The sequence below is a fragment of the Oryctolagus cuniculus genome, chromosome 5, assembly GCF_964237555.1.
Source record: "Oryctolagus cuniculus chromosome 5, mOryCun1.1, whole genome shotgun sequence".
Taxonomy (NCBI): Eukaryota; Metazoa; Chordata; class Mammalia; order Lagomorpha; family Leporidae; genus Oryctolagus; species Oryctolagus cuniculus.
Genome location: NC_091436.1, coordinates 32,825,813 through 32,852,787, shown reverse-complemented (window position 1 = coordinate 32,852,787; position 26,975 = coordinate 32,825,813). Strand labels below are relative to the sequence as shown.

Below are 26,975 nucleotides of genomic sequence, written 5' to 3'. Positions count from 1 at the left end.
GCAGGGGGCCATCTTCTTTAAACCTTTGATGTGGGGAAAAGGCCGTCAAATGGCCTGAGCTGTCTCCCCAGTCTCACACCACATGCTCTCTCTCCACTCTTCATCAGGGGGACCAAGGAGTGGGTGGCTCAGAGTGGCTCCGTAACCATGGTTCCCCCACCCTTGGGCAGAGCACCAGTCCTTACCGTTCTGACCCCTTGTTGGCTAGGAAGAAAGCTGTTTCTCACTTTCTTTTGACGACATTGGTGTCTACAAAGGTTAAGTGAAACTGATATTTTGAAATTCAATGATTATATACGGCTTTTTTCCTACCGTTAGGGAACAGTGTTCCCCACCCCATCCCGCATAGTACTTGTTGAACTCTTTACTTACTGTAGGGTTAACCTTATGAGTATAAAGTAAACTGAAAATAGACTTTTGTAAAAAATTAAGAGTAGGAATAGAAGAGAGAGGAGGAAGAAGGGAGGGAGCATGGGCAGGAGGGAGGGTGGGGTGGGAAGAATCACTATGCTCCTAAATCTGTATATATGGAACACGTGAAATTTGTGTACCTTAAATAAAATTTTAAAAAGAGGTTGTGTAAAAGTAGAATTAAAAATATGAATTTATTTTGATGAAAAAAAATTTGAAACCTATGCATGATTTTTTATAATTTATGTTTTCCATGTATTATGAAAAACATGTTGCACCAAAATTAACTCATGCTTTTAATTTCATTTCTCCACAAACGTTTTGAAATGCCCTCATACAATCTCTTCCAGAGCCCAAATCAGTTAACACTTTTATCAGAAACTTCTGAGTTCTTTAATTATAAGAGCCATCTCATGCCAGAAGGAGAGAGGGAGGGAGGGAGGGAGGGAGGGAGGGAGGGAGGGAGGGAGAGAGAAAGAGAGAAGAGAGAAAGAGAACGAGAGAGAGAGATAAAGGAAGACTTTTTCATGGAGTTGTTAGAGTTGCTCTACTTTTTTCAAAAAGACATCAGTTAGCAAACTGTGACTTTAATGCCATAAATGGTGTTCTTTAGGCCGGAAAAGGTAAGAAGTTTCCCATAGTGCTTTACTCACCAGCCAGGAGCGTGCTTCTGGCAATGTCCCTAAAGTGCTGGCTTCCAGGTGACAAGGCCTTTCCAAGACAGTCCTTAATAATTCAGCAACTACATCCTTTGATGGAGAGCTAGGAAAGAATCATATTTTTAAAAACTGTCCTCTAGGAATAATAATGTTATAATGGGCTTCTAGAGATTTAGGGAGAACCCAGCTCAATATTCACTGTTTATGGCTATTTTGATCACAAGACAAAAAAATAATCTTAACCTATGTTTTATAGAGTTGGATCTGGAGAACCTTCCAGATGATTTGAAACACGTGTTATAAGTTAGAACAGGGGGGAAAGAGATGGCAGCAGACCAATATGAAGGCAAAGAGCCTCCAGGGTCTTAGAGTAACCTTTAAGACTATTGCTAGTGAAAAATCTGGACTTTTTAGTTGTTTTTTTTTAATCTTCATCTTCTTTATCTTCCACACCACACCAGACACACACTCTTTGTTTTTCCTTACTTTTACCTCTCCATTCTTCTCCAAACATCACCTCCATCTCATGCCTGCAATTTGATTGATGGTACCTAAGGCTCATGCCAGCTCCATGACAAAGAGAGTAGATAATTGGGAGGTAATAGTAACAGCTGAATTTTGTTGACTGTTTTCTTTGTGCCTGGCTTTGTTCTATATACTTTCCATATCTGCTCTCAATTAATCCACACAGTTGCCCCAAGAACTCAGCCTAGTTTCAACCAATGTCCTACATCTATTGGAAAATACAGCTGTCTTGTTTCTAAAAATCCCCCAAAAGTTCTAGAGAAAAAGCCCCAAGAAATGCCAGTTTGAAGGAAGCAGACTGAAATGCCATATTTGACATACAGGTCAGAGATAAGAAAGGTAGAACAACTGGGGCCATCCCAAGTGAAACGTCAAGTTGATTTCTGGATCTCTTTCATTTGCACGTTTGTGCTCTTGGAAGAAAACGTGACTTTACCAACCATGTTAATGGGGGGAAAGTTCTAACCCTTCAATAATTTCAAGAAAACCAGAATATGGTTTGGGTCAAAAAGAGTACTTGATTTTGCAACACCAAGTATCCCTTCTGAGGTTTCTCAAGAATGCTGTGGCTATCCCACACAGAACTCTCTCCACATTTTTGCCACAAAAACTGTAGTGCTAATTCAGCATACACTGTAATCTGTCACTGGGAGCAGTGCCCTGAGCAAGATATGCGAATGAATACCTGCACCCTTCATGTGTAATATCATAAAAATTAAGTACCCACTTTCCATGCAAGGTGAACATACATACAAACAAGTGCCAAATAAAAGACCAACTCTGATATGTTTAAGAAGTATAAAGGGACACATGGAATAATTGCACTCAATTTGGTTTAGTCAGACAAAGATTTTGAATGTTTACTATTATTTCAAATGAGTGAATAAATTAATTGCTAAGGTATTACGGGGGCAAGAACAAGGAATACAAATAGTTGAGGACCTTTAATGTCAGAACGATTTTCCCCGGGGTTTATGCATTCCTTCCTTTTGGGATGTCCCTGAAGCAGCAAAACCCTCAGAAAGAGCTATATAATAGCAATGTGGAATCATATATAATCAGAAATCAGACCATTTAAATGACTAGGTAGCCGAATTTGCCGTGTGGAAGTAAAGCCAAAGAAAGTAACTGAGGCAGAAAATGGAAGCTGTTTTGCCCCTTGGACAGCGTGGCTGTCCTCAGCTGTTCCACATCTACTGCCCCAGAACAGACATCAGCCAGGGCCAGAGCTGGATTTCCCAAATGCACTGCTGTCCATGCAAAAAGGGACCTAACTCATTTCCTTAAAGCTCAGGAACTTGTCTTCCATTTCTGATGAGGCAGAGTTCCAGAGGCAGAGCCAGAAAAAGAGAGACTTTCCATCTGCTGGTTCACTCCCCAAGTGGCCATGACAGCCAGAGCTGGGCTGATCCAAAGCCAGACACCTGGAGCTTGGGCCATCTTCTACTGCTTTCCCAGGCCATCAGCAGGGAGCTAGATCAGTAGAGCAATTGGGACTTGAACTGGTGCCCATATGGGATGCCTGTACTGCAGGCGGTGGTACTATGCCACAGCACCAGCCCCGATGGTGAGGCTTTTTAGAAACACAGACGCATTTGGCACTGTGGTATTGTAAGCAGCTTTGCTAAGTGGCCTGCAAAGGAACATTATCTGTGAAATATCTTGGGTAAAGCCTATGAACTGTATTCTCCAATGATACATCATTGTGATCTGAGACTTTTTTTTTTGTTCTTGCCAGGCAGAGTTAGACAGTGAGAGAGAGAGACAGAGAGTTATAGATAGTGAGAGGGAGAGAGAAAGGTCTTCCTTCCGTTGGTTCACTCCCCTAATGGCCACTACGGCCGGCGCTGTGCCAATCCAAAGCCAGGAGCCAGGTACTTCCTCCCGGTCTCCCATGCGGGTGCAGGGACCCAAGCACTTGGGCCATCCTCCGCTGCCCTCCCTGGCCACAGCAGAAAGCTGGGCTGAAAGAGGAGCAACCGGGACTAGTACCCAGTGCCCCAACCGGGACTAGAACCCGGGGTTCATCGTCTCAGTTTTTAAAGTGTCCCTGTGAACCATGTCTCACATGTGCTTTTTCCCTGGTCATACTGAAAAATGAAGAAAAGTCTTCAACTTGATGAAGGTCATGGCAAGGATCTAAAGTCTTTCCTGATGGCAACAGTCATGACCACAGTGGCAGTAAGACATGACTTTGGCTTGAGGAATGCAAGGTATAATCTTACTGCAAAGAACAGCCATAGAAAAAGATGCTGGGGGGCCGGCGCCGTGGCTCAGTAGGCTAATCCTCCACTTGCGGCACTGGCACACCAGGTTCTAGTCCCGGTCAGGGCACCGGATTCTGTCCCGGTTGCCCCTCTTCCAAGCCAGCTCTCTGCTGTGGCCAGGGAGTGCAGTGGAGGATGGCCCAAGTCCTTGGGCCCTGCACCCCACGGGAGACCAGGAGAAGTACCTGTCTCCTGCCATCGGATCAGCGCGGTGTGCCGGCCACAGCGCGCCAGCCGCGGCAGCCATTGGAGGGTGAACCAACAGCAAAAGGAAGACCTTTCTCTCTGTCTCTCTCTCACTGTCCACTCTGCCTGTCAAAAAAAAAAGAAAAAAGAAAAAGAAACAGATGCTGGGGTATCATAACCATTCTTTCCCTTCTGACTCAGCTCCCTTAAAGGTTTATGATATGGCTCTATGTCGTAAACCAATCAGAGTTCCTACTGCTTCATGCAACATCCTAACCACATAGATAGTACAGCATAGCACCAAGAGGGTGCTCACCTTCCTCAAGCTTGGTAGAATCTGAACTCTGAGCTAGGAGATCAAGATTGTCCCAGTTCTTTGGAGTTCTAATAAAGATTAAATAAGGAATTAAATAAGCATGTGAAATACTTAGTAATAAATCTGGTACATAAAAATTCAAGGAAGTGCCTGAGCTAGGATTTGTAGGGATCCAAAGCTTATGCTGTCTGGTTCATCATCATTATTGGCAAAATTAGAAAATGATCTGCCACTGACTGAATGTCTGTGTCCCCCTAAAATTGGTATGTTGGAGCTCTAATCCCCAAGGTGATGGTATCTGGAGGTGAGACCTTGGGGAAGTAATTAGGGTAAGAGGATAGATCTCTCCATAATGGAATCAGTGCCTCCATAGGAGACACCAGAAAACTTTCTTTCTCTCTGTGTGCCATGTGAGGCAGAAGAAAGCAGCTGCCTTCATGCCAGGAAGAGGGCCCTCTCCAACACCTGGCCTCGATGATGTCCTGATCTCAAATTTCCAGGCCCCACAACTGTGAGAAAATAATTGTCTGTTGTGTAAACCACCCAGTCTATAGTATTTTATTATAACTGCCTGAGCTGATTAACATAGGACCTAAAGAAAATACTTAATTTTTCTCTAAAATTTCTTAAAACTCTTATGTCATGATTCCTCTTTTTTTCCTTCCTCTAATGAAATAAGTGATTTTTCCTACCTACCAGTTTGTTAGGAACCCAGTATCCTCTCCTACGAAAAAACTAGTAATTTTCTTGAAGTCTTTAAATCATTAAAGCCACACTTTTAAAAAAGTCTATCAAATAAAAGATAATCAGCAAACATATAATGAACCACCCATGTTTTCCTGGCTAGGTACAAACTCTATATCACATAACTCACACTTTTAAAATGTTTGAAGCAGAAAGTTCAAAGACATTTTGTTAGTTGTCAAGATATGGAAATAGGCTTAATGAAGGAAGTTGGTTCTTATCACTATTTACAACAAATAATGGTTGAGACTTATTCTGGCTACATTTATGTTGTAGCACTACAGCTGACTGTACTTGATAGCTGTGTTGTGTCTGTCTTTCTACTACATTTATAAATTATCTTAATGGCAGCGAAGATGTTTCTGTATACTGAGCACTTAGCATGGGAAAAAAAAAAAAACAGTCTCTCCATGAGTGCAAGTTTTGAGGTACAGCAGGTTAAGCTGCTGCTTGGGGTGCCCATGTCCATATTGAAGTGCCTGAGATCAAGTCCTGTCTCTGCTTTTGCCCATCTTCCTTCTAATGTATACTCTGGGAAGCAGCAGGTGATGGGGTTTTTGCCACCCATAGATCCAGGTGAAGTTCCTGGTTTCTGACTTCAACCTAACCCAATCAGATGAAATCTCTCTCTTCCTTTCTCTCTCTCTCTCTCTGTCTCTCTCTCCTTCTCTCCCCCCAACCCTCCCCTGATCTCTGTCTCTCCTTCTCTGTCACTCTGCCTGCCTTTCAAATAAGTAAAACTTTTTAAAATGCAGGTCAATGAAATAATGAATGAATAAATGATACATCATAAGAATTTTAAGTTATAAAGTATAAAACAATGGCACCTGTAGTATAAACTGAAAGACCAGCACATCAAAGGCAAAAAGTGATGTCACAAATAAACTAGCTAAGATGTGCTGCTTTGTTAGAATGGGAGAGTCAACTTTAAGATGAGCACAATAAGAAAATATTTCCCAAAAAGACCAATGTGACCAATAACATATTAGTTCCCTGTTGCTGTTGTAGCAAATCACTTAGTGACTTAAAACAACGTCAAGTTGTTATCTTATAGTTCTGGAGGTCAGAAGTCTGAAATGGGTCCCTTGGGCCAAAATCGAAGAGTCTGGAGGCTCTAGGAGAGAATTCATTTCCTTACCTTTTTCCATCTTTCATGTTCCCTGACAGTAGGCACCTTTCCAGCTCCAATGCCAGCAATGGTCAGTGGGGTCTTTCTCATGTCACATCACTCTGACACTGACCCTCCTGCCTGCCTCTGTCGCATTGATGGACTTGTGATTACACTGGGCCCATCCTGATAATCCAGGATATTCTCCTTGTTTTAAAGTTAACTGATTAGTAACATTGATTGCATCTTCTACCTTAATTCCCTTTTGCTAGCTATATTAGTCAACTTTTGCTACTATAATGAAATACCAGACATAGGCAACTTACAAAGGAAGGAAGTTTATTTTGGTTCATGATTCTGGAGGTTCACTGTCCAAAATCTGGCAGGCCCTGTTGGTTTGTCACCTGATGGCGGAGGTCTTGCTGGCAGAGTTTCCAAGTGGCACACTTTATTGTGTGGTAAGGGACAGAAAGTGAGCATGTTGATGTCTCTGTCTATGTGCTCTCTTACAAAACCAACAGGATTTCATCATGAAGGTTCCATCCTAATGACCAAAGCCAATCTGATCACTTCCTAAATACTTTACCTCTAAACACCATAATTATATCCAATTTCCATCCTCTGAATCTCATTAATGTAAGACTTTGAAGGCCAAACTTCTAACACATGGTACATTCAACATCCAAACTGGTATCCAAACCATAAAACCATGTAACCTAACATATTCACAGGTGCCAAGGATGTTGGTATCTTGAGAGGCTGTTATTTTGCCTACCAAATATAATATCAGAATACATCTGGCATGTTTGTGCAACAACATGATTTCTATAGAAATTTTCTATATTCAACAATGGTTGAGTGAGTTTACAGGACTAGGTAAGTAGAAGCCTATTTTTGAAAGCATTGGATACCTACCAAAGGGATTTGGACTATTAAGTAATAACCCTCTCTGTGTCAAATTAATATGAATAGCTGCCATTACGTTTCATATGTTACCTATTTGAAAACACATGATTGTAAGATATGTCCAATCCATAACAACTTTTAAAGATGGGTAAGACTTAACTGAATTTTTAATAGTTAATAAGAGACTTGGAAAACAACTTAATAGTTGGCTCCTCAAAGTTTGAAAGGAGGAACAAAAAAGCAACAATTGCACTTCAAAGGAAATTATTAAGACTTATTATATGTGGTCCAGAGGATGACCTGATACTCTGAGACATAGAAGCATGAGAGGAGCAAGGCACACAAACATATGCTCCTAAGTGAGCCACAGAACATTAACGTCAAGCACAAAGATGTCTCCAAAACTAAGGATGCAAGAACTCTTATCAGCAGACCAGAAAATGGGTCCAAGAAGGAGATCACGGACAACAAAGTATACACATACTGACCCAGAGGTCCCAATGAGAAAATAGAGTGGGAACAGTTGGTATCCACCTGCCATAAACAGAAAGATATGCAATCATTTTAGGTAATTTACAGAATTGAAGGAGCAAACTATGGCTAGAATTTAAATGTGGGATGGGAAAATAAAATTACCAAGAGGAAACACTTATGGAATCATTTGATAATTAAGATCTTCCATGTGTATCAGTGCTGTAAAATATTCTAAAGTGACAGGTTTTCCTTCGTTGATCATGGTGCTCTTATTCATTTATCAATACTACATACCAAACTAAAAAGGGCTCAGTAGTAGTCCATGTACTATACTATACAGAGAGTGTGTTGAATAAATCCTATACAAAGCATAATAAATACTAGAAGTAAAAATAAATGGCCTCACCATTACTTTTCACCCTCAATTTTTCCTACCATTACAGAAAAGTGTAAACTTTCAACACAGTATCTTCCAGTTTTCTCTTTCTTATTTTGTTTACTTCCTCAGATTATAGGAAATGTAGGCACTCATAATGCTAGCAAAGCCTTTAGCCTTAGAAAGAACCAAGAAAGACAATGGAAAATAAAATACAGCAAACTGTGTTTCCAATTACCAGCAGACGCTTTCATTTATTCTAAGCGTTCTTGTTTAGTTAACTGTACAAATTTTTAATCATATAAATGTGGTAGTGTTCTAGCCTCACACTGTTGGCTACCCCTGTCTTCCAGCTGATTTCACATGCCTCTGGCTTCTGGCATCACTTTCCCACAAGTACTACATCTGGGACTGCATGAATTCCAGGAGATACCTGTTGAAAAAGTAAAGCCTGTTGTAGAGTTTGTTTTATTTATCTTTTGTGGTGTGTATGTGTATGTCTGTCTCACTGAGGCCGTGACATTGTGGTGCATTTCTCTGAGTCAGCAGGACCATTGGCCACTGGCTACAGCAACAGGAATGAATGCCTAGTTTCTTTTTTTCCATCTTTATTTCTTTGTGGAATCATCTGGTCACCATTCATTCATGCCTGGAATATTACAATAGGAAAGATTACCAGATTTCATCCAAAAACTCTTTGCAAAAATCTTTAATAAATCAAATGAGGGAACAGGTCTTGGTGAGAGTATTCTCAGTGTTGGAGATCAAAGACTCACGGGGCAGGCATTTGGTGCAGCAGTAAAGAATCTGCTTTGGTTGCTTGCAGCCCATATTCCACTGCCGGGGATTTGAGTTCCGGATCTGCTCCGGATTCTAGGTTTTACTCAGGTGCACCCTGGGAGGCAGCAGGTGCTGTCTCATAAGCTGAGTCTAAGCCACCCACATGGGAGACCCAGATTGAGATCCTGGCTCCTGGCTTCCCAGCTTTAGTCTGGCCCAGCACTGGCTGCAATGGGTATCTCCCCCGCCCCTTTCTCTCTCTCTCTCCTTTTCCCTCTCTCTCTCTCTCTCTCCCCCTCCTTCTCCCCCCCCCCTTTCTGTATGTGTGTGTGTGTGTGTCACTCCCTCTCCCTCTCCAAATAAAATAAAAAACAAAACGTGAGAAGAGTGGCAAAATTAATCTAACTAAATTTTGTTTGACAATTGACTTTCAAATAGTATTTTATTATGAAGTTGTTTAAGCCTCCATCATGTATATTCATTACAGTGCCTAATACTTAACATTCAACCTTATCTTTAAAGTCAACTCATTAGGGAAAAAAAAATGAATGAAACAAAATTGAAAAGCCAAGCAGTGGTCAATGCTGCGAATGTCCCTGGACACAACCCCTGTTCTTACAGAGCGGGTCTGATTGAATTATTGCATTGCGAGTCCTTGATTTGAGCTATCCTGATTGTTTTTTCAGAGCTATCCTGATTGTTTTTTCAGAAGCCCTAATAGGTGAATCTGCAAAGATTGAGAGCGTTGCTGCATTTTCTTTCATAAATTACTAATATGAAACAGGCAGAAGAGAGCTGGCAGCTGATGGTCCTCTAGCTTTGTTACTCCAGAGCCAGGTCTTAGACCAGCAGCCTCCTCATTCCCAAGGAACTTGTTAAAAATACAGTCTCAGGTCCCCATCCAGACCTGCCTGAATCAGAATCTGCATTGCAGTGGATCTTCAGGTTACCCGTATGAACGTTAGCATTTGAAAAGTTTTGCTCCTGAATAGCCTATGAGTGTAGGTTTGGTGTAGATATTTTATGTAATTCATAATCACCAGGAGGTAATAAGTGAACAAGAGAGAGGGAACAGGAAAGCGTAAGTGGAAAAGGCTATGGATTATACTCCATGCACATAGAACAGTTGAAATTTCCTTCTTTCAGACTGACTTTGAGCTCCATAAACGTAAGCATAAATGAATGTCAAGGGCAAAAGCAGGTCTTGTTAGACTTAATTCCTTACCCTTTGCTCTGTTGTTTATATCTATAATCATTCTAGTCGTCTAGTTTCTTTTCATCATAGTAAGAGGAAAATCCCTCATGCAGGCACTTTCTAGCAGTTTTTTTGAGGCTGCTGAGATAATCTCCTGCCTCGAGGCCTCCTCAGCCTGGCCTAACTGGTGAAAGCTTGCCAAAGCCGTGCATCTCACTTGTTAAAATCGTCACAACAATCACTAGAGACGCAGTTCGGACTCTGTTTAGGCCACTTGTTTAAACACTGTGTTCGATTTTGCACACTACACGCATATGAAATGGAGATCCACAAGGCACAAGCTATGAAACTGAAGAATAAAGACTTCAGGCAAAAAATATGTGTCTCTCCTAAGTTTGTCTGGGCAAACGAGGGCGTTGGGCAGCCTGAAGACACATGCGCACTACCAGAGCAAATGACACAAAGCTGCACAACTTGTGCACATCAAACACTCCCATTAGTCAGTGTGGACTGAAACGAAATTCCTCATCAAAAGAAGGTAGATGGTATTAACCAGAGCACTAAATAACCCACAGTAAAGATGACCCTGGCATGATGCACCAGCTGTTACACCTCTAAAATGCACTTCCAAAGAGTGCTTTCCCAGCTGAGCCACTTCTATGAACACACACACTATCCTTTATCTACAGTAGCCCCGCCTCCTTCCACGTTTCACTGTCCACAGTTTCAATTACCAATGGTCCCAATGTCCCAAAATATTAAAGGAGAAATCCCATAGCTTCAGGAGGTTAAAAAGCAGCCTAATGCTATGCTACAATGCCTCCATCATTCACCTCCTTCACCGTATCGCTTAGGCGTTTCTCACCTGACATCATCACAAGAAAGATGAGTGCAGCAAATAGATATTCTGAGAAAGAGAGAGCGAGAAAGAGAGACCACATTCATATAACTCATAGTACAGTATGTAACTGTTCTATTTTATTACTAGTTATTGCTTTTAATCTACTACCATGCCTAATTTCTAAACTAAACTTCATCATCGGTATGCATGTGTAGGAAGCAAATAGTGTATATAGCGTTTGGAATTATCTGGTTTCAGGAATCCACTAGGGATCTTGGAATGTATGGACATGGGCTGGGGTGGTGGCGGGGGAGCCACAGGGCTCTCATTCACACATCAATGATTTTGCCTACCTTCCTCAACTTTCTACCTTTGCATCCCTTCCTGTCTCTCCCAGCGTCCACTTCACAGCACTCTCCATTTGATTCTCTGTCTTGGGTTTCCTCAACTCCTGCATTCTTCTGGAGGACACGAATTTCCCAATTGAGACCTATGCTGGGTGGGAGGTTTGATTTCTCAGCTTTCTTTTTCTTTTTTCTTTCCTTTTTGAAGATTTATTTATTTATTTTGAAAGTTAGAGTTGCATAGAGATTAGGAGAGACAGAGAAGGAGATAGAGATCTTCCATGCTCTGATTCACTCCTCAGATGGACACAGTGGCCAGGGCTGGGCCAACTTGATGCCAGTAGCCAGGAGCTTCTTCCAGGTCTCCCACAGGGATGCAGGGGCCAGAGCCTTGACCATCTTCTGCTGCTTTTCCCAGGCATATTAGCAGGGAGCTGGATCAGAAGTGGAACAACTGGGACATGAACTGATATGAACCAGTGCCAATATGGGATGCTGGCTCTTAGGCAGCAGCTTAACCCACTATGCCACAGTGCCAGCCTGACTTCTTAGCTTTCTAATAGATCCCAGAAAAGTATAGCCAAAGATTTTAGCTCAGTGGTCAATTATGATTTCTTAATGCTTAAAAAAAATATAAAATTTTTATAGCACTTCAAGAGTCACATTTTAGTTTTATTTAATATTTAGAAGATATCAGTGTGGTGGATAAGATGCTGATTGCTATCATAACCCATTTAAAATAAGACACTAGAGGGTGGGCATTTGACACAGTAGTTAAAATTTTGCTTGGGATATCCACATCCCATATTGGAGTGGCTGGTCCCATTTCCAACTTTGTCCTCATGGGAGGCAGCAGGTGATGTCACAAGTTCCTGGGTCCTTGCCACTCACAGAGAAAACCCGCTTAAGTTCTAGAATTCTCATTTAGACCTGGCCCCGCCCCCGCCATTATAGACATTTGAGAATTGTGAGCAAGCAGGTGGTAGATCACTATCTGTCTCTGTTTCTCTGCCTTTCAAATAAATTAAATATATATGTGCATATATATATACAGATAAATTTTCTTTTTAATAAATAAGTAAACAAGACACTAACTTTGAGGTAAAGCTTAGTAATGAGTACAGGTTGAGACCCAGTTTTTGGAACCCTGATATACGTAGTCTAGGAGATGTCATTGCTATAGCTATTTTTTTTTATTTTTTTAAGTTTGATTTATTGATTTCAAAAGGCAGAATGACAGAGAGAGAACTATATACATGCAAAGATCTCCTACCAACTGATTCATTCCCCAAATGCCCAAAACAGCTGGTGTTAGACCAGGCCAAAGTGAGGAGCCAAGAACTCCATTCAGGTCTGTTACATACGTGACAAGGGCCAAAACACTTGAGTCGTCATCTGCTCCCCATTAGGGTGTTCATTAACAGGAAGCTAGAGCATACGAAGAGGCAAGACTAGATGGCAGGCGCTACAACATTTGATGTGGGCATCCCAAACAGCAACTTAACCCCCTGTACCACAATGCCCACCTGAAGCTATTTTCTAAGAAGTTGGCACACTTGAAAATGAAATTATGAAAAGTGTCCTCTGCCATCACTTATGCTTTATCCCAATCAAAAATAAGTTCTGAAATCCTAAAAAGGTTGTAGACAGAGGATGCCAGGAACTCCAGGATACATGGAACCATCAGAGGCTCAGTAATGGAGAAGAGCTGGCCACAGGTCATGTTCATCCGCAGAGGAGGGAAGTGCAAAAACCAAAGCCTTCTTACCATTTTGTTCTCAACCCTGTGTTACTGGACTCTTGTCACAAAATTCTCAGAGACAGCAAACTTAGCATAAGTTATCTAACAGCCAGGAGGAAGCTCAATGATAGTGGAAAGCCTGCTATGTAAAAAATATAAATAAACAAATAATGGAAGAAGAGGTCATTCACACTGAAAAACAGAATTAGATAGGGAAGGCCAGGCAGGCCAGAAGTACCTTGAAAAGCACCCACAGGCTAGCCCAGGACGCTCCAGAAGACTGCTGCTGTTCTCACAGCTAATACATATTTGCAGGGAGCATAAAAGAACGATTGATTATAGTTTAGACGTCTGCTGTGAATCAGACTGTGAATCTGTCAGCTCAGCCTAGTCTCCTTCCCCTCCCTCGTCTTTCCTTGTCTCATGGCACCCACTTTCCTCCTTTCTCATGTGACAGTCCAAGTGTGTGCTGCCTTGTATGGTCGCTCTATAGCACAAGTCCTTTTCCATTCTTGCTGGCGTTGTTCCTTGAGATTAGCTAAGGCCAAAGTTATTACATTTCTATTTCTCCTGAAGGACACTGTAAATTGTTTGAGCTTCTCCTCCTTAGACTACATTAAACAAAGTTGAAAGACCTGTTTTTCCTTCTGCTCCTTGTGAACTTCATTTTGCATTGCATTTGTGAAGGCAGGGTGGGCTGTGTGTGTCTATTTACACATCCATATTGGAATTGAGCTGATGGAGAGGAAAGCGAAAAGTCCAGGGCAAAGTAAACAAACGCTCAATAGCTTGAATTTTCTTTCTACATGATAGAACGGAGATGAGGGGCACTAAGGGTACAAAGTACACATGCAAAACATCTGAGTGAGAAGACTTTCAGTAAGATGACCTTTTGTGAGAATCTTGAGAGACTCAAAATGACAGTGAATATAGATTTCTAAGTTTCCATTTTATAAAAAAAACAGAAGGTATAATTTCCATATTCATTAGAAATATTTAACATTGTTGATATTATTAATATTTTATTCTAACAAAGGTATATCTGTCTAGTGACTAGTATACCTACAGTGTACAAGATTTGCACACGGCCCTCAGAACACTAAAATTCTTTACAGTAATCCATGTTCTAAAGCAACTATGTCTTTGATACTTGTTTCTTGATCATATACTTCAGTACTAAGGCTATCAATTTGTTTATTTGTTTGTTTATAGCTGCAACCACACAGCAGTCTTTTGGGTAGAATCAAGTATCTAGTTGGAATAAGCTGTTTTGACTTTGATCGTTCTCATTACATTTCTTTCACACAAGAGGAGAACTACTCTATGGAATCCTGGGTTAACTAAAAATGCCTGAACAAAGAACTTGGTTATTTTGTGGTTTTTTAATTTGTTTTGTTTTTTAAAGATTTATTTATTTATTTGAAAGTCAGAGTTACACAGAGAGTGAAGAGAGGCAGAGAGAGAGAGAGAGAAAGAGGTCTTCCATCCACTGGTTCACTCCCCACTTGGCAGCAACGGCTGGAGCTGCGCCTATCCGAAGCCAGGAGCCAGGAGCTTCTTCCGGGTCTCCAACGTGGGTGCAAGGACTTGGGCCATCTTCCACTGCTTTCCCAGACCATAGCAGAGAGCTGGCTTGGACGTGGAGCAGCTGGGCCTCGAACCAGCATCCATATGGGGTGCCGGCCTTCCAGGCCAGAGTGTTAATCAGCTGCGTCACAGCACCGGCCCCAGAACTCAGTTATTTTGAAAAGTCTACCTTAAAACTTCCTGCCTGTAGCATGTTAATTCCAGATACTAGCATTTGTGAGAATTCTTGTAAATCAGAAAGATGAGGCTTAGCTCCAAGACTCCTCTGAGCACAGAGCATCCCACCTTCTACCCCATCCCCAGGGATCCACACTTCTAGCTGCAGGTGCTATCCCAAGGCAACTGATGCTCACTCAGGTAAGAAACCATGGGTATACAGACATGCTTTTCTAAAGGGACCATCTGAAAGACAAAAGAGATCACAGCTTATGAGATGCTAGCACAAAATGTAACAAAACCACTCTTCCAAGAATCAATGTGGTAAAGAGGTTTTAGTGCAACAAGTGCTAGCATCTCATCAGTTTGTCCCAATCTCTCTTGAGCTTGCAGTTCAGCCAAAAATCTCCTGAGCCAAGCTTTCTCGCAAGATTTCCTGTACTTCCTGTTTCTATGTGAGCCAGAAATACCACGAGAATGACCTTTCTTGTGGTATTTTTGCACTTCTGGGGTGAAGATAATCCCATATTGGGGAAAAAATTGTTTTTAATTGTGCAAATATTTTCAATTTTCAAACCTTCAAAGGAAGTAGGTTCTTCTGTGAGAATGAAAATGCAAGATGGTGTTTGCTTGACCCTAACTCATCTCCCATAGAAAGTATTCATGTTCAGCGGTCCAACGTTCTGTAACTGCTCTCAGATATTTTTATAAAGAAATATGTAAAATAATATAGAGCATACAGTAGAGATGGATTTTTTAGATGTCAGTTGTAAAGAAATGTGAAAGTGCTGTTCTTAATGCATTAGTGTATGTGATATATTATATCATATATTTGTTTTTCTTTGTTCTTAACCCCTTTGTTCCAAGGGTCAGGATATCCTGATGCTAAGTACTAGTGCAAAATAACTGAACAAAAATAAAAATAGTCAAATACTTAGGAAACTCTTCAGTTGTTATGTGAAGGAAGTTTGTGACTGAGGAGTGAGTTTAAGACATTATTCAGGAAATACGGTAATAGAGTACGACAGCCTACATGTGTTTATTCAATAAAATCATCTCCATTCGAGAGCGGCTTTGTGCCCCCAGTCTGATGGAAGGGTAAGAGAGGGACTGGAAGAGCTGTCCAAAGTGATCAAAGCTCACACTCTTGCGTGACTCCTTTCATCTTGTAACAAAGAGAGAAGCACAAAGGCACATCTTTATGGCAAAGTGGATCACTGATGATTCCATAACTGGGGTTGTTTTGGAAGAACTTTTTGATCAATATTTTAATAATTAAATTCAGTGTGTCCTCCCTGTCTTTTATTGTTTTATGCCCTCAGAGAGTGTTGACCTTCACCTATTAAGAAAGAGAGTGGGGTTTCTTGGTGGGAAAAAAAAAAGTCACTTAATTCAGTGTGGAAAACCAAATTTATTAAGCATGGGCTTAAGAGAACCAATAATAACAACGGCAACATTACAGTAGCTCTGCTGGTTTCAACTTATAAAAAACCAGACAAGAGCAAAGAACATAAAACGGTCCTTCTCCTCTCCCCCAAGTCTCCTCCCCTCTCCCCTAAAGAAACATCCAATGATTGTGTGATAAACCAGCCCCGCAAGGAATGCAGAGCAGGAGCGACAGATTGTACATCAGCGAAAGAAAAAGCCAAGCAAAATAAAGCACTTCGCGGCGCGGAGAAGTGAAGAGGAGGAAAGACAGGGTTGTTCCAGTGTCTGCCAAGAAAAGAGGGGCTACCCACGTGACGGGTCATGTTCAGATTGTTCCTGCAAACCCTATTGCTGGCAGAAGCGCCAAGCACAATACCATCCCACCTTCATGTACGCCCAGGGTCTTTCACAGGAGCCGCGGGGGGCGGCCCCTGTTGTGTTGCTTCCAGGGTTGGCACCTCCATCTCTGAGCCTTGAGAAGCAAGAGGCACAACCCGAGGCTGTCAGTTCAGCCACTCTCAGGTCGGGAACACGGTAGCCGAGAGGCCCCAAAATAAAGTCCACTGCACTCACTGTCTCCAGAAAGTGAGTCTTCTACACTCTTTTCCTTGCCTTTTTCACTGCCATTTGTGCCCCCCCCCCCCATGAACATCCTTTAAAATGAGGAGCTTCCTTTGAAGGGGGGCGGTGACCATGGGGACCCTGCTTGCGGGCTCCCCAGGCCCCCTGCACACGTGCATGGGGATTAGGAGGCTTCCCTCATTCACTTCTTTGGGAGTTAGCTTTGCAATGTGATTCAGTGTTATTTCCCTTCCAACTGAAGGGCAGCTGAGGTTACAAAGGGATTTGACTAATAGGCCAAAACCCACTTAGGTTTGCTGAGAACCAAGTGACAGCAACGGGGGAGGGGTGTGGAGAAGGAAAGGCGGGAGACCGACAGGGCCCTAAGGATCAACCCCTCCCAGCTCGAGCCGTGGTGGATGGGCCAGGTGGCCCCACCAGGCCTTCCAGAGACAGGCGGCTGCAAACTGACCCTCTGCGGGTGCTCAGCTCCCCCCACCACCACCACCACCGTTTTCCAGGGGCTCCTTGGGGCTCTGGGACAGGACAGGAGCCTGGGAAACTTCCAGGCTTCCTGCACCACAGGAGGGACTCCTCCGGGGGACCCCTCTGAGGGTCTGGCCAAGGGGGGAGCCCTACTGCTTTGCCTGAGGCCCGTCAGAGCCAAGCCATGGGACAAACTTCGCAGAGCACCCAGAGAGAATCGAAAACAAATAAATGAGAAGGCAGCAAGAGGAAAAGCAAAGGCTGAAACCTCGATGGCTTTTTTTTTTTTTCCCTTGCTGTCGTTCCAGCTGCAGCCTGGGATTAATTAAGTGCCTGAGAGAGAAGGGAAAAAACGCATCCTATCTGTAAGGAAGGAGTACAGTAACAGTTTCCCAGCAGTACGAGGCGAGCCGCGAAGTGCATCGCCGTCGCCGGCAGTGTTTGTGGAGGGACTGCGGGGACAGGAAAGCTGGGCCAGGCTGGAGGAGGCTTGTCTGTCCAGAGCTGGAGAGGGTTTCCCGGGGGCTCGCCTTCCCCTGCCTGGGAAGAATTTCCACTCCGGTAGCAGCAGCGGCGGCGGCAGCGGCGGCGGCGGCGGCGGCGGCGGCGGCCGCAACAGCAGCAGCAGCAGCAGCAGCAGCAGCAGCAGCCGCCCGACCTCCTCTTCTGGGGCTCGGGGCAGAATGCCTGTGCTCGAACGCTATTTCCACTCGGCAGAGCTGGGCAGGAGGTGGCCGGCCCCAGAAGGTGCGCTGCCCTCTTCCCTGGGCAGCCGGCCGGGGTGCCAGCAGGGGCCGCTGCCCTGGGACTTGCCAGAGATGATCAGGATGGTAAAGCTGGTTTGGAAATCCAAAAGTGAGCTGCAGGCGACCAAACAGAGAGGCATTCTGGAACACGAAGATGCTCTGCACAGCCTTCCAGGTAAACTGATGGTGGGGTGTGAAAGGTGACAGGGCCACGGCTGAGGACGCTCAGCCTTTTCCTTGGGCAACGAAAAGCCCCGAAACTGGGGCAAGGCATGAAGGCAAAGTGTGCAGCAGGGTCGGAAGGCTGTGGCTTGCCAGTGTCTGCTCTGTTACAGCAATGCATGTTAAAATTCAGAGCGGTATGGTAGGAGGAGCATTCGACTGGAGATCCAAAAATCGGGGTTCTGGGCTCAGCTTTCCCCCAGGCTCACCCTGGGGGCTTAAAGGAGTCCAGTTCCTGAGTTTCAGTCCTCTAGAGGAAGGGACGGAATTGGACGCGTTTCCTTGTGCCTCTCACCTCTCACATTTGTTGTCAACAAGTTGGAGATGTCTCCAAGAGAATATTCTCTTCAGCTTACTTTTTGAATTTTTTTTTAAAAAGTCAAATGTGTTTCCTAGTTTTTAGCTACGGAGCTACCACATGTGTAATGGTCCCAGGACTGAGTTTGGCCTGCACACTTTTTGAGTTCTGTCCTGGGGAAGTTGGTGAACTTCCTTGCCTCAGTTTCCCCCTTTGACGAGTGACAATAATACAGACACCTCCATTGACAGGAGGGAAAATCACCTCACTCACCACTGTGGAGATGACGATCCAGAGGGACTTTGTCCAAAGAACGCGCTGTGTTTGGGATGACTGCGTTTCTAACAGTGGGTGCAGCATCCCAGACGCCTGGTATCCCAGGGAAGGCTCCCAAGGGGCTGCATGAACTGGGAATGCCATAAGTGACTGCAGGGTACTCTCTCTCTCTCTCTTTGGGTGAATAGGTTAGCAAATATTGGAAATTAGTGGGTTCACTTTGGAAGAAATCATATGAGTGCGTGTTTATACATTTGAGGTCTTGGCTGGCCCCGTGCAGTGGGATCCTGATATGCAATTGGCGGTGAGAGATGAAGAGATGGAAAAGAGATATCAGACATTACCTCTCCGTCATAGAAGGGGATTAGGAAATAAGAACTCACTTAGTTTCATTTTCAATAACTTATGACCAGAGCTTTAAGTTGCCTCATAAGCTATAAGGAAGGTTACTAAAAAAGTAATGGTCTGAGCAAAGAAAGGAATGGAAAGGAAGAAAAACAGTGGTCTTGTGCGCTAGTAAACAATGAGTATTGGAGGACTTAGGGAAGAGAAGGGAACCAATCAGCTGAGGTTTGTGCGGCACCTGGGAGATGGAAGCCCAGGAAAATGGGTCTTGGTCAGGAGGAATGAGGTAATGCTAAAGCCATCCCATATTTCTGTGAGGAGGGCACAAGAAATGGAAAAAGCCACCTGGGCAGAAAATGTGACTGTGACACTGCAACTGTCACTCCGCGTAGTTTGTTTCGGTCAACTACATGATGAAGATTTGTCTTCCAAATGGTATCCTCTGCTAAAACTACCTCACTCAACAGGTAGCATGTCTGTGAGGACAGACGTATGTTGTTATCATAGTACATATCAGCAGGTGTCTGATTCCTGGGGGGGAAAAAAAAAAAAAAAAACCCTGGAAACAGAACTCCTGCAACTTTATATACCTTAAAGTGGACAGCTTTGTGGAGGTTATGAAGAAGAGCCAGTTGGGTCTTAATATGCCTCCGTGAGCAATGTCTCAGAGCCCCTTGGGTTCCCAAGGAGCTGCAGCCCACTCAGCTCTACTCCGACACCCCCAGTCCCCGCCAGAGGATGCCCATCTGCCGCCTCATCTCCTTCCCATGCCTTCCCATTCTTAGGAAGCGGAGGGCTCACCTGCTCTGGAATTGGGCATAAAACCACATCGCCCATAGACTCAGCACAGTCTGTTTGACAGAACCCCAAGGATTTTTGCTTCCCTGTCCAAATGGCCTCCTGCTTCATCCTCATTCATCTCGTGCCTAATGCTTGTCAAGTGCTCTTCACCTGTGTCACATTCACCCAAGCAGCCTAACAGTGGGGACTTCAGTAAAATTTGAAGAGTATTTCAAAAAGTTTAGTGTTTTTCCAGAGTTAGAAACTGATGGTTTAAGGTGATGGTTTTTAGCAGAAAGGGGTTTATGGTTGCAAGTTCCTCAAAGTATCTACCAAGATACACGGCCATTTCTCTCTCTCTCTCTCGATCTCACCCTTGCCCCAGCACCCTCCAACAATGTACACTTTGACAGTATTATCCAGCAAGTGATGGTACATCAAAAGATACCCTGCCTCCAAGCCTTGCCTTCTTCTTGGAATGCCTTTCTTTGGCTCAGCCAACTGACAATGTTCTGTTCAAACCACAAACTCCAGTTCAAGTGTCCTTTCCTTTGGACTAACTTTCCTAATCTCTGCTTACTCCTTCCCCCCACTCCCAACAGTTGCTTATTATCTCCTCTTTGCTACCTTCTCCTATAGGAACTGTATGCATCACATCATATATTTGCCATGCTATAACGAGAAAAATTAAATATTACAACATTCTGTATATTTTTTGACTACTTGTGATAACAGTTGAATAGGTTTAAACTAAAATTACAAAAATTCTAAAGAGCAAGTTGTCACTTTGGAGAATTTTCGAGATAGGTGTCACAAGTTCTTAATACATTTAACTGAACCTTAAAAGGTCTAGCTTTTCTTTTCTTCCGTGAAGGACGTCGGTGTTTTTCCTCCTGCTTCTTAGACAACACTGGAACTTTGTTTCTCACAAGTGAAATAGAAAAAAAATGGCCTGAGATTTTGCTTAGGTGATAAAGGGAGGGAGTAAAAGAATTTATGGGCAAATAAAACAAAAGTGTATAAATGTGAGCAATTTTAAGATGAAGTACATTGAACTGTGTGAGTGATGGAAGGCAAAGAGCAGAGATGCTAAGGAGAAGGTGAAGTGTCAGCATCTCCCCCCATCTCCCCCATCCTCAGATCAGCGTGGAAGGGAGACATTTGTTGAGTGGCTTTTCAAAGCAAGACACTGGGGGCAGGAATGGGAGGTGGCAGGAGGGAGAAAGTCTTGTCACTTTTACATGTTGGGGGTCATGAATCTAGGAGTGCTCCCCAAGTTGGGCATTGGCCTAGGCATGGTTCACCTGAGAGAGAGGCTCTGGAAATCACTAGCAGACTTGGGGGGTCACACTATCTATTCAGCTGAATAGAATTGTAGGCTATTACTAATTGTATTAGTATATCTTCTTCCTTTTTTGGAAAGGAAGGTGGGAAAAAAGGTCTAATTATCTAGTTAACCCCTGTATTTTAGAAATGAGGTGAACAGTTCAAAAGGAGTAAACAATTGGTTCAAGGTCACATAGTGAAGCTGTGCCAGAACCAGACCAGGATCTCAACTGCCCAGCTCTGGTCCACAGAGTTCACAGGATCCGGGCATATGGTGGGTAGCTTCAGTTTATATTTAAGCCAAGATATGACTTTATTGATTTTATGTAGATGGAACAGACCTGAGAATTCCTAATATAATATCAACCTCAGTCACACAAGAGAAAAAACAACAGTACCAGCAGAATAAGGCAAAGGACTGTGCCACTTATTTTGTGGGCTTGAGTCTTATTATCCAGCCAGGGACAGGGGCTGAGAATGAGCAGCAAAGCAGGTAGTGGAGAGAAGGAAGAGGGGTGAGAAATAAGCAGGTGGGTTCCCAAAAACTGTGGTTACAATTTTTATTCTAATTATGATTCTAACCAGCAACTGGCTTATGACTGGGCATCCCCTAGCAGGGTTGTCCTTAGTTGAATAAATCATCTGATGCTGGAACTCCACCAAATAACTACAAACTCTGCATCTGTGGAACTTTTCATTTTAAGATCTCTGGTCTAAATTTTACATTATATTTACTTATTTATTAAGCTTGTTCCCATTGCAATAGCCTTAGGTTCTAGGAAAATATAAAAATACACAAGTCTGTCAAAAAAAAAAAAAAAGAGAGGAAAAACAAATTCATTTTCACCACAGTCATTGTAACTTTTCTGCCTTTCAAGAGAATACAGATATCCCAGCCCTGAATATGGAACAATTTCAGACAAGAAAATCTACCAAAAAATTCAGATTCAAAATTCTGCAATCCAAACTGACATTTCAAGTGCTATTTTTAAAATGTCTCAAGTGTCAAGCATGATATAAATTAAACCTGTTGAAAATTGAACACTTCAATTATTAAGATTTGAGAAACATTTATTGGATGTTAAGTGTGTACCAGGGACTGTGCTAGGCACTGTAAATTCAGAGTTGAGGGGCCTGCACTGTGGCGTAATGGGTTAAGGTTCTGCCTGCAGCATCGACATCCCACTTGGATGCTAGTTCGAGTCCCAGCTGCTCCCCTTCTGATGCAGCTCCCTGTTAATGTGCCTGGGAAAGCAGTGGAAGACAGCCCCAGTGCTTCGGGCCCTGAGCCCACGTGGGAGACCAGAAAGAAGCTCCTGGCTCCTGGTTTCAGATCGACTCAGCTCCTACCATTGCAGTCATTTGGGGAGTGAACCAGCAGATGGAAGACCTTTCTGTCTCTCCCTTTCTCTGTCTGTAACTCTGCCTCTCAAATAAATAAAATAAATCTTTTAATAAAATAAAAGTTAAAAATGACATTTCTATGTATTTTTAAAAATTCAAGAGATGAATCAAAGGCTTAATGAGAAAAAATTACTATGAATTTATGATCAGATTTATGCCCACAGAATCATTGTGAAAATAAGTATTTATTAGTTTAAGCCTCTCTGTCAATTCAAATTATTGAATGCAAACTGGATCACACCTGGACCACATCATCTCACCTTGACCTACACCTGCTCTTGCACCTGACTTGTTTTCTTAGATGACAGAAACCCAAGTTCAAAGTACTCTCTTGGGATCCCAAGTTCCAGTTGCTTCTGAGTGCACAGAGAGCGAAGAGTGCCAGACCATAGTGGCTGTGTGGAGATATTGAAGCTTTTAAATCCTGCGTCGTCAACACTGAACTGTGATCCTAGCAAATTACTTCATCTCTCTGTGTCTTAGTTTCTTTCTCTATAAAAAGGAGATAAGAATGAAAGCTTCACCTAAGGTAGTGAAGGCTAAGTAGTAAACCCTACCCCGCCCCCAAAAAAAGCTCCTTAAAGAGCGTATATTCCTGGTAAAATTAACCATCATAAGTATTGGTGTTGGCGTTATTTTCTCCACTTCTCTCTCATTCAGTCCTCCCTTCCTATCAGTGATCAGGGGCCCTTGGTCAAACTTCATGGTGTTTTGTCTGTACTCTTGCAACAGCCTGCAACCTCAATACACTCTCTGCCCCACTTCTTTTTTTTTTTTTTTTTTTTTTTTTTTTTTTTTTTTTTTTTTTTTGACAGGCAGAGTGGACAGTGAGAGAGAGAGAGACAGAGAGAAAGGTCTTCCTTTGCCGTTGGTTCCAATGGCCACTGCGGCCGGCGCACTGTGGCCAGCACACCGCACCAATCCGAACCAGAAGCCAGGTGCTTCTCCTGGTCTCCCATGGGGTGCAGGGCCCAAGCACTTGGGCCATCCTCCACTGCACTCCCAGGCCACTAAGAGAGCTGGAATGGAAGAGGGGCAACCAGGACAGAATCCGGCGCCCCGACCGGGACTAGAACCTGGGGTGCCAGTGCCGCAGGCAGGGGATTAGCCTAGTGAGCCGTGGCACTGGCCCCCACTTCTTTCTACTCTGTGATGTAAATCAACAATGTTAAAAGAAAAACCACCGTGTCCTGCCCTTCTCCTAAGTCCTTCAGTGACTTCACTGTCTATAGAGAACATCCGAATTCTTTCACTGCGTTCAGATCCCCCCGCTCCCAGCACGGGCTCACTCTTGCAGTCCGATTTGTCATCATTGCCCTCCGAGCATGGATACTCCGCTCAGACAAGACAAGCATCCCCCAGCTTCCTGTTTGCTCCCTGCTCATTGTTCCCAATGCTTGAAATGACTTCCGTCCGCGCCCCCGATTTCTCCCATTCCCTAAGACCCTTCACTAGGCCTTCCTGAGATTGCTGCAGAGAAATGCATTTGGCCATCTGTATCTATGGGTTCTGTGTCCACAGGGTCAACCTGAAACAAATACTAATAAAAACAAAATCCATTAGTACTAAACATGTAGACTTTTTTCTCATGACTGTTTTCTCAACAATATAGCATCACAACTATTTACATAGCACATACATAAGTAACTAGAGCTAATTTAAAGTGTATGGGAGAATATGTGTAGGTTATATGTGAATGCAACACCATTTACATCAGGGATTGGGCATCAAGAAATTTTGGTACCCCCGAAACCGCTGCCCCCCACCAGGATACCAAGGAGTGAGGGTCGTACTCTCCCTTCTGAAGCCTCACAGAACTCTATGCTTGCTTCTCTGGCAAATCACTTTCCTCTTCTAAAATGAGTGTACATTTTCTTCCTCCCTGCCTAGATTTCCAGCTCTTTGAGAGTCTGGAGAGCATTCTATTTCCTTTGTGTCCCTCCTAGCATCTTTCACATGTCAGCCTCTCAATACGTTTTGATATGTGAAAAAAAAGAAAATTGTCAGAAGGGATAAAATAGCTTATAAGCTGCCATTAAATGTACAAATGCACATTTTTTCCTAGGGATAGATTACTCAAGAAACATGAATTCTAGGTCTTCCTTTTAATGGAATCGTTTGAAAATTTATAGTCTAACAAATCAGGATTAGTCATTATAGCTTTTAAAATAAAAGAATACACAAGAGTGCATTTGAGAACTACTAAAAAGGTACAAAATAAGTGAAAAACTAATATGAGACAGTTCTCTCTTCATATAGAGAAGTTGTAATTTACTGAAAATTACAAGTTATTAGAGCAAATGCATACAAATTATTCATGCATTTATATACTTTTAAAATAATTACTCTGTTTATGCTCATGCATCTTAGAACAATTTACATAAACTAAAGTTTCAAAAATTGTTTCTTTTACAGATAACAGGCTGTTAGAAGGTGTGTGTTTACCTGGCCCCTACAGATGAGCTTTTGAAGGGATGGAGCAGAACAGAGGATGGTAATCCCATGTCCTCTGCTCTTTGCCTGAAAGCAGTTTCTTTTTTCTTTAAAAAAAAAAAAAAAAAAAAAAAAAAAAAAAAAAAAAAAAAAAACAAGGCTGGTTTAACTGGATAGCAAAGCAGTGACTGTGTCAGACTAATTCCTAAAAGGAAAACATTAGTAGCTTTGTTGTAAAAAAAAAAACCAAAAGCTTCAAGTTATTTTTGTAACTCACTGAGACAACTGCAAATGTAAACTCTTTTTTGCAATCTGATTTGTTCACTCTATAATTATCAGCACCCTTCATAATACACAGTAGATATATCTCCTGTTACAAAGCCAAGTTCGCAATACTTGGGATTTAACACAATGCTGGAGTCTAGATATGCACACAGTGTGAACTTTGTTCTTTTTTTTTTTCATATTTCCCTATATGCCTTTCCATAAATTTCTCTTTGGGGTTGACTTCAGTCTCTGAAATGCTAGGAGATCATCCGAAGAGATGTGTTTTATGTCTGCTCTTGCCTGAAATTTCCCTGAAACACACAATGACTAGAGATCCTTCCCCAAAGCACTTCCTACCTGAAAAAGCTACAAAGCATATAGTTTATGAACCAAGCCCCTGCCCTGAGCATTGTGTTACTCCACCCACTGTCACCCAAGTGCTAAGGGAATGCCAGAGCCTGTAGATCATGTTCTTTCCTTAGGGACAAGACCAAGCTTAAAGCTGGCCTTGTGTGCAGCTGGAAGGTGTGTTGACAAAGACAAAGCAGGGTTTGGTTGCAGATGACGTTGAGTCCAGGAGGCTAAGCTTACTGCAGAAAAATGAAATCCCTGCCAAGAAAAGAGCAACAAATTGGAAGGCAGATAAGTAGCATTTGCATAGACTTGGTAGTAGAAAGTGCATGAACCAGAGCCAGAAAGATGAGAGATATAATGGGGATGAATGTAAATGTTTAGTCAAGGCTTTAAAAGGGAAAATTAAATAACCAAGGGTAAAAATATATATATATAATGCAATAATTAGAGCTTTTCCATTTGAATCCTCAGATGTTGCTCAGTCCCGGAACTAAAGCCAAAGCACAAGATTCTCTTCATTAACTTGAGAGGTAGAGAGACAGGGAGGAAAAGGAGAGAGAGGAGGGCTCCCATCCATGATTCACTCTCCAGTTGTCCATGATGGCTAGTGTGGGGCCAGAACCAAAGCCAGGAGGCAGGAACTCAATCTGGGCTTTTCACATGGGTGTTAGGGACCCAACTTCCTGAGCTATTGCCTGTTGCCTCCCATGGTCTGCATTAGCAGGAAACTGGAGTCAGAAACCAGAGACGAACATCAAATCCAAGTACTACATTCTAAGACACGGGTATCTTCCCTGGCAGCTTAACCATAAGCCAAAATGCATATCCCAAGATTTCCTTTCTTCATTTCTTTTCCAAATCTCTTTGGGTCACACTCAAATATTATGTATATATCATATTTATTTTATATATAGTATATATAATATTATGTATTGTATATTTTTATATATGGCCATATATAGGCATATCATATATTTTCGCATGCACATACATTTACACAGCACTTCAGAAAACCCAAAAACATAGCCAGTTAGAAGGTCTGCGACAGATTTCACACAAATAAGCAGATGGACAAATCTGCTGAAGAACATCGTAGAGAAAGAGAAGAGGAAGGAACAGGCAGATAACCAAGCCTAGAATACCCAGGGAAGGAAATGGGAACTGGATGCAGCATAATAAGTATTATCAAGAATGCAGACAGAAAGGAGGAAATAGTCCCTGTTTAAGATATTTGTAATATTTCAAATTTTTACCCTCAAATGTGTAATAAAATGCCACCTGTTTCTCCTCCTGCCAATCACACCTTTCTCTGGAGTCCACTCGAACATCAAATAATAATAACATCTCCACTTTCTGATTAACAATACAATGGTCAGTCTTTTCTGGATTAAACTGCTTCTTTTAAATAAATACTTCCCTCCCCTTGTCCCTCT

The 26,975-nt window shown here is 42.7% G+C and overlaps 1 protein-coding gene across 3 annotated transcripts in view; it reads left to right on the top strand.

Moving 5' to 3' along the window:
* PDE7B (phosphodiesterase 7B) overlaps positions 1-26,975 on the top strand; it is a 358,034-nt gene that overhangs the window by 184,507 nt on the left and 146,552 nt on the right. Inside the window, exon 1 of one of the 3 annotated variants that reach the window (XM_008263554.4) lies at positions 904-18,012. The exons of the other annotated variants lie outside the window; for them this stretch is intronic. Within the exon in view, the coding sequence (XP_008261776.1) occupies positions 17,775-18,012 (238 nt within the window). The 5' untranslated portion in view covers positions 904-17,774. Of the gene's footprint in view, positions 1-903; positions 18,013-26,975 lie in introns of those variants that run through there. 3 annotated transcript variants of the gene reach the window in all.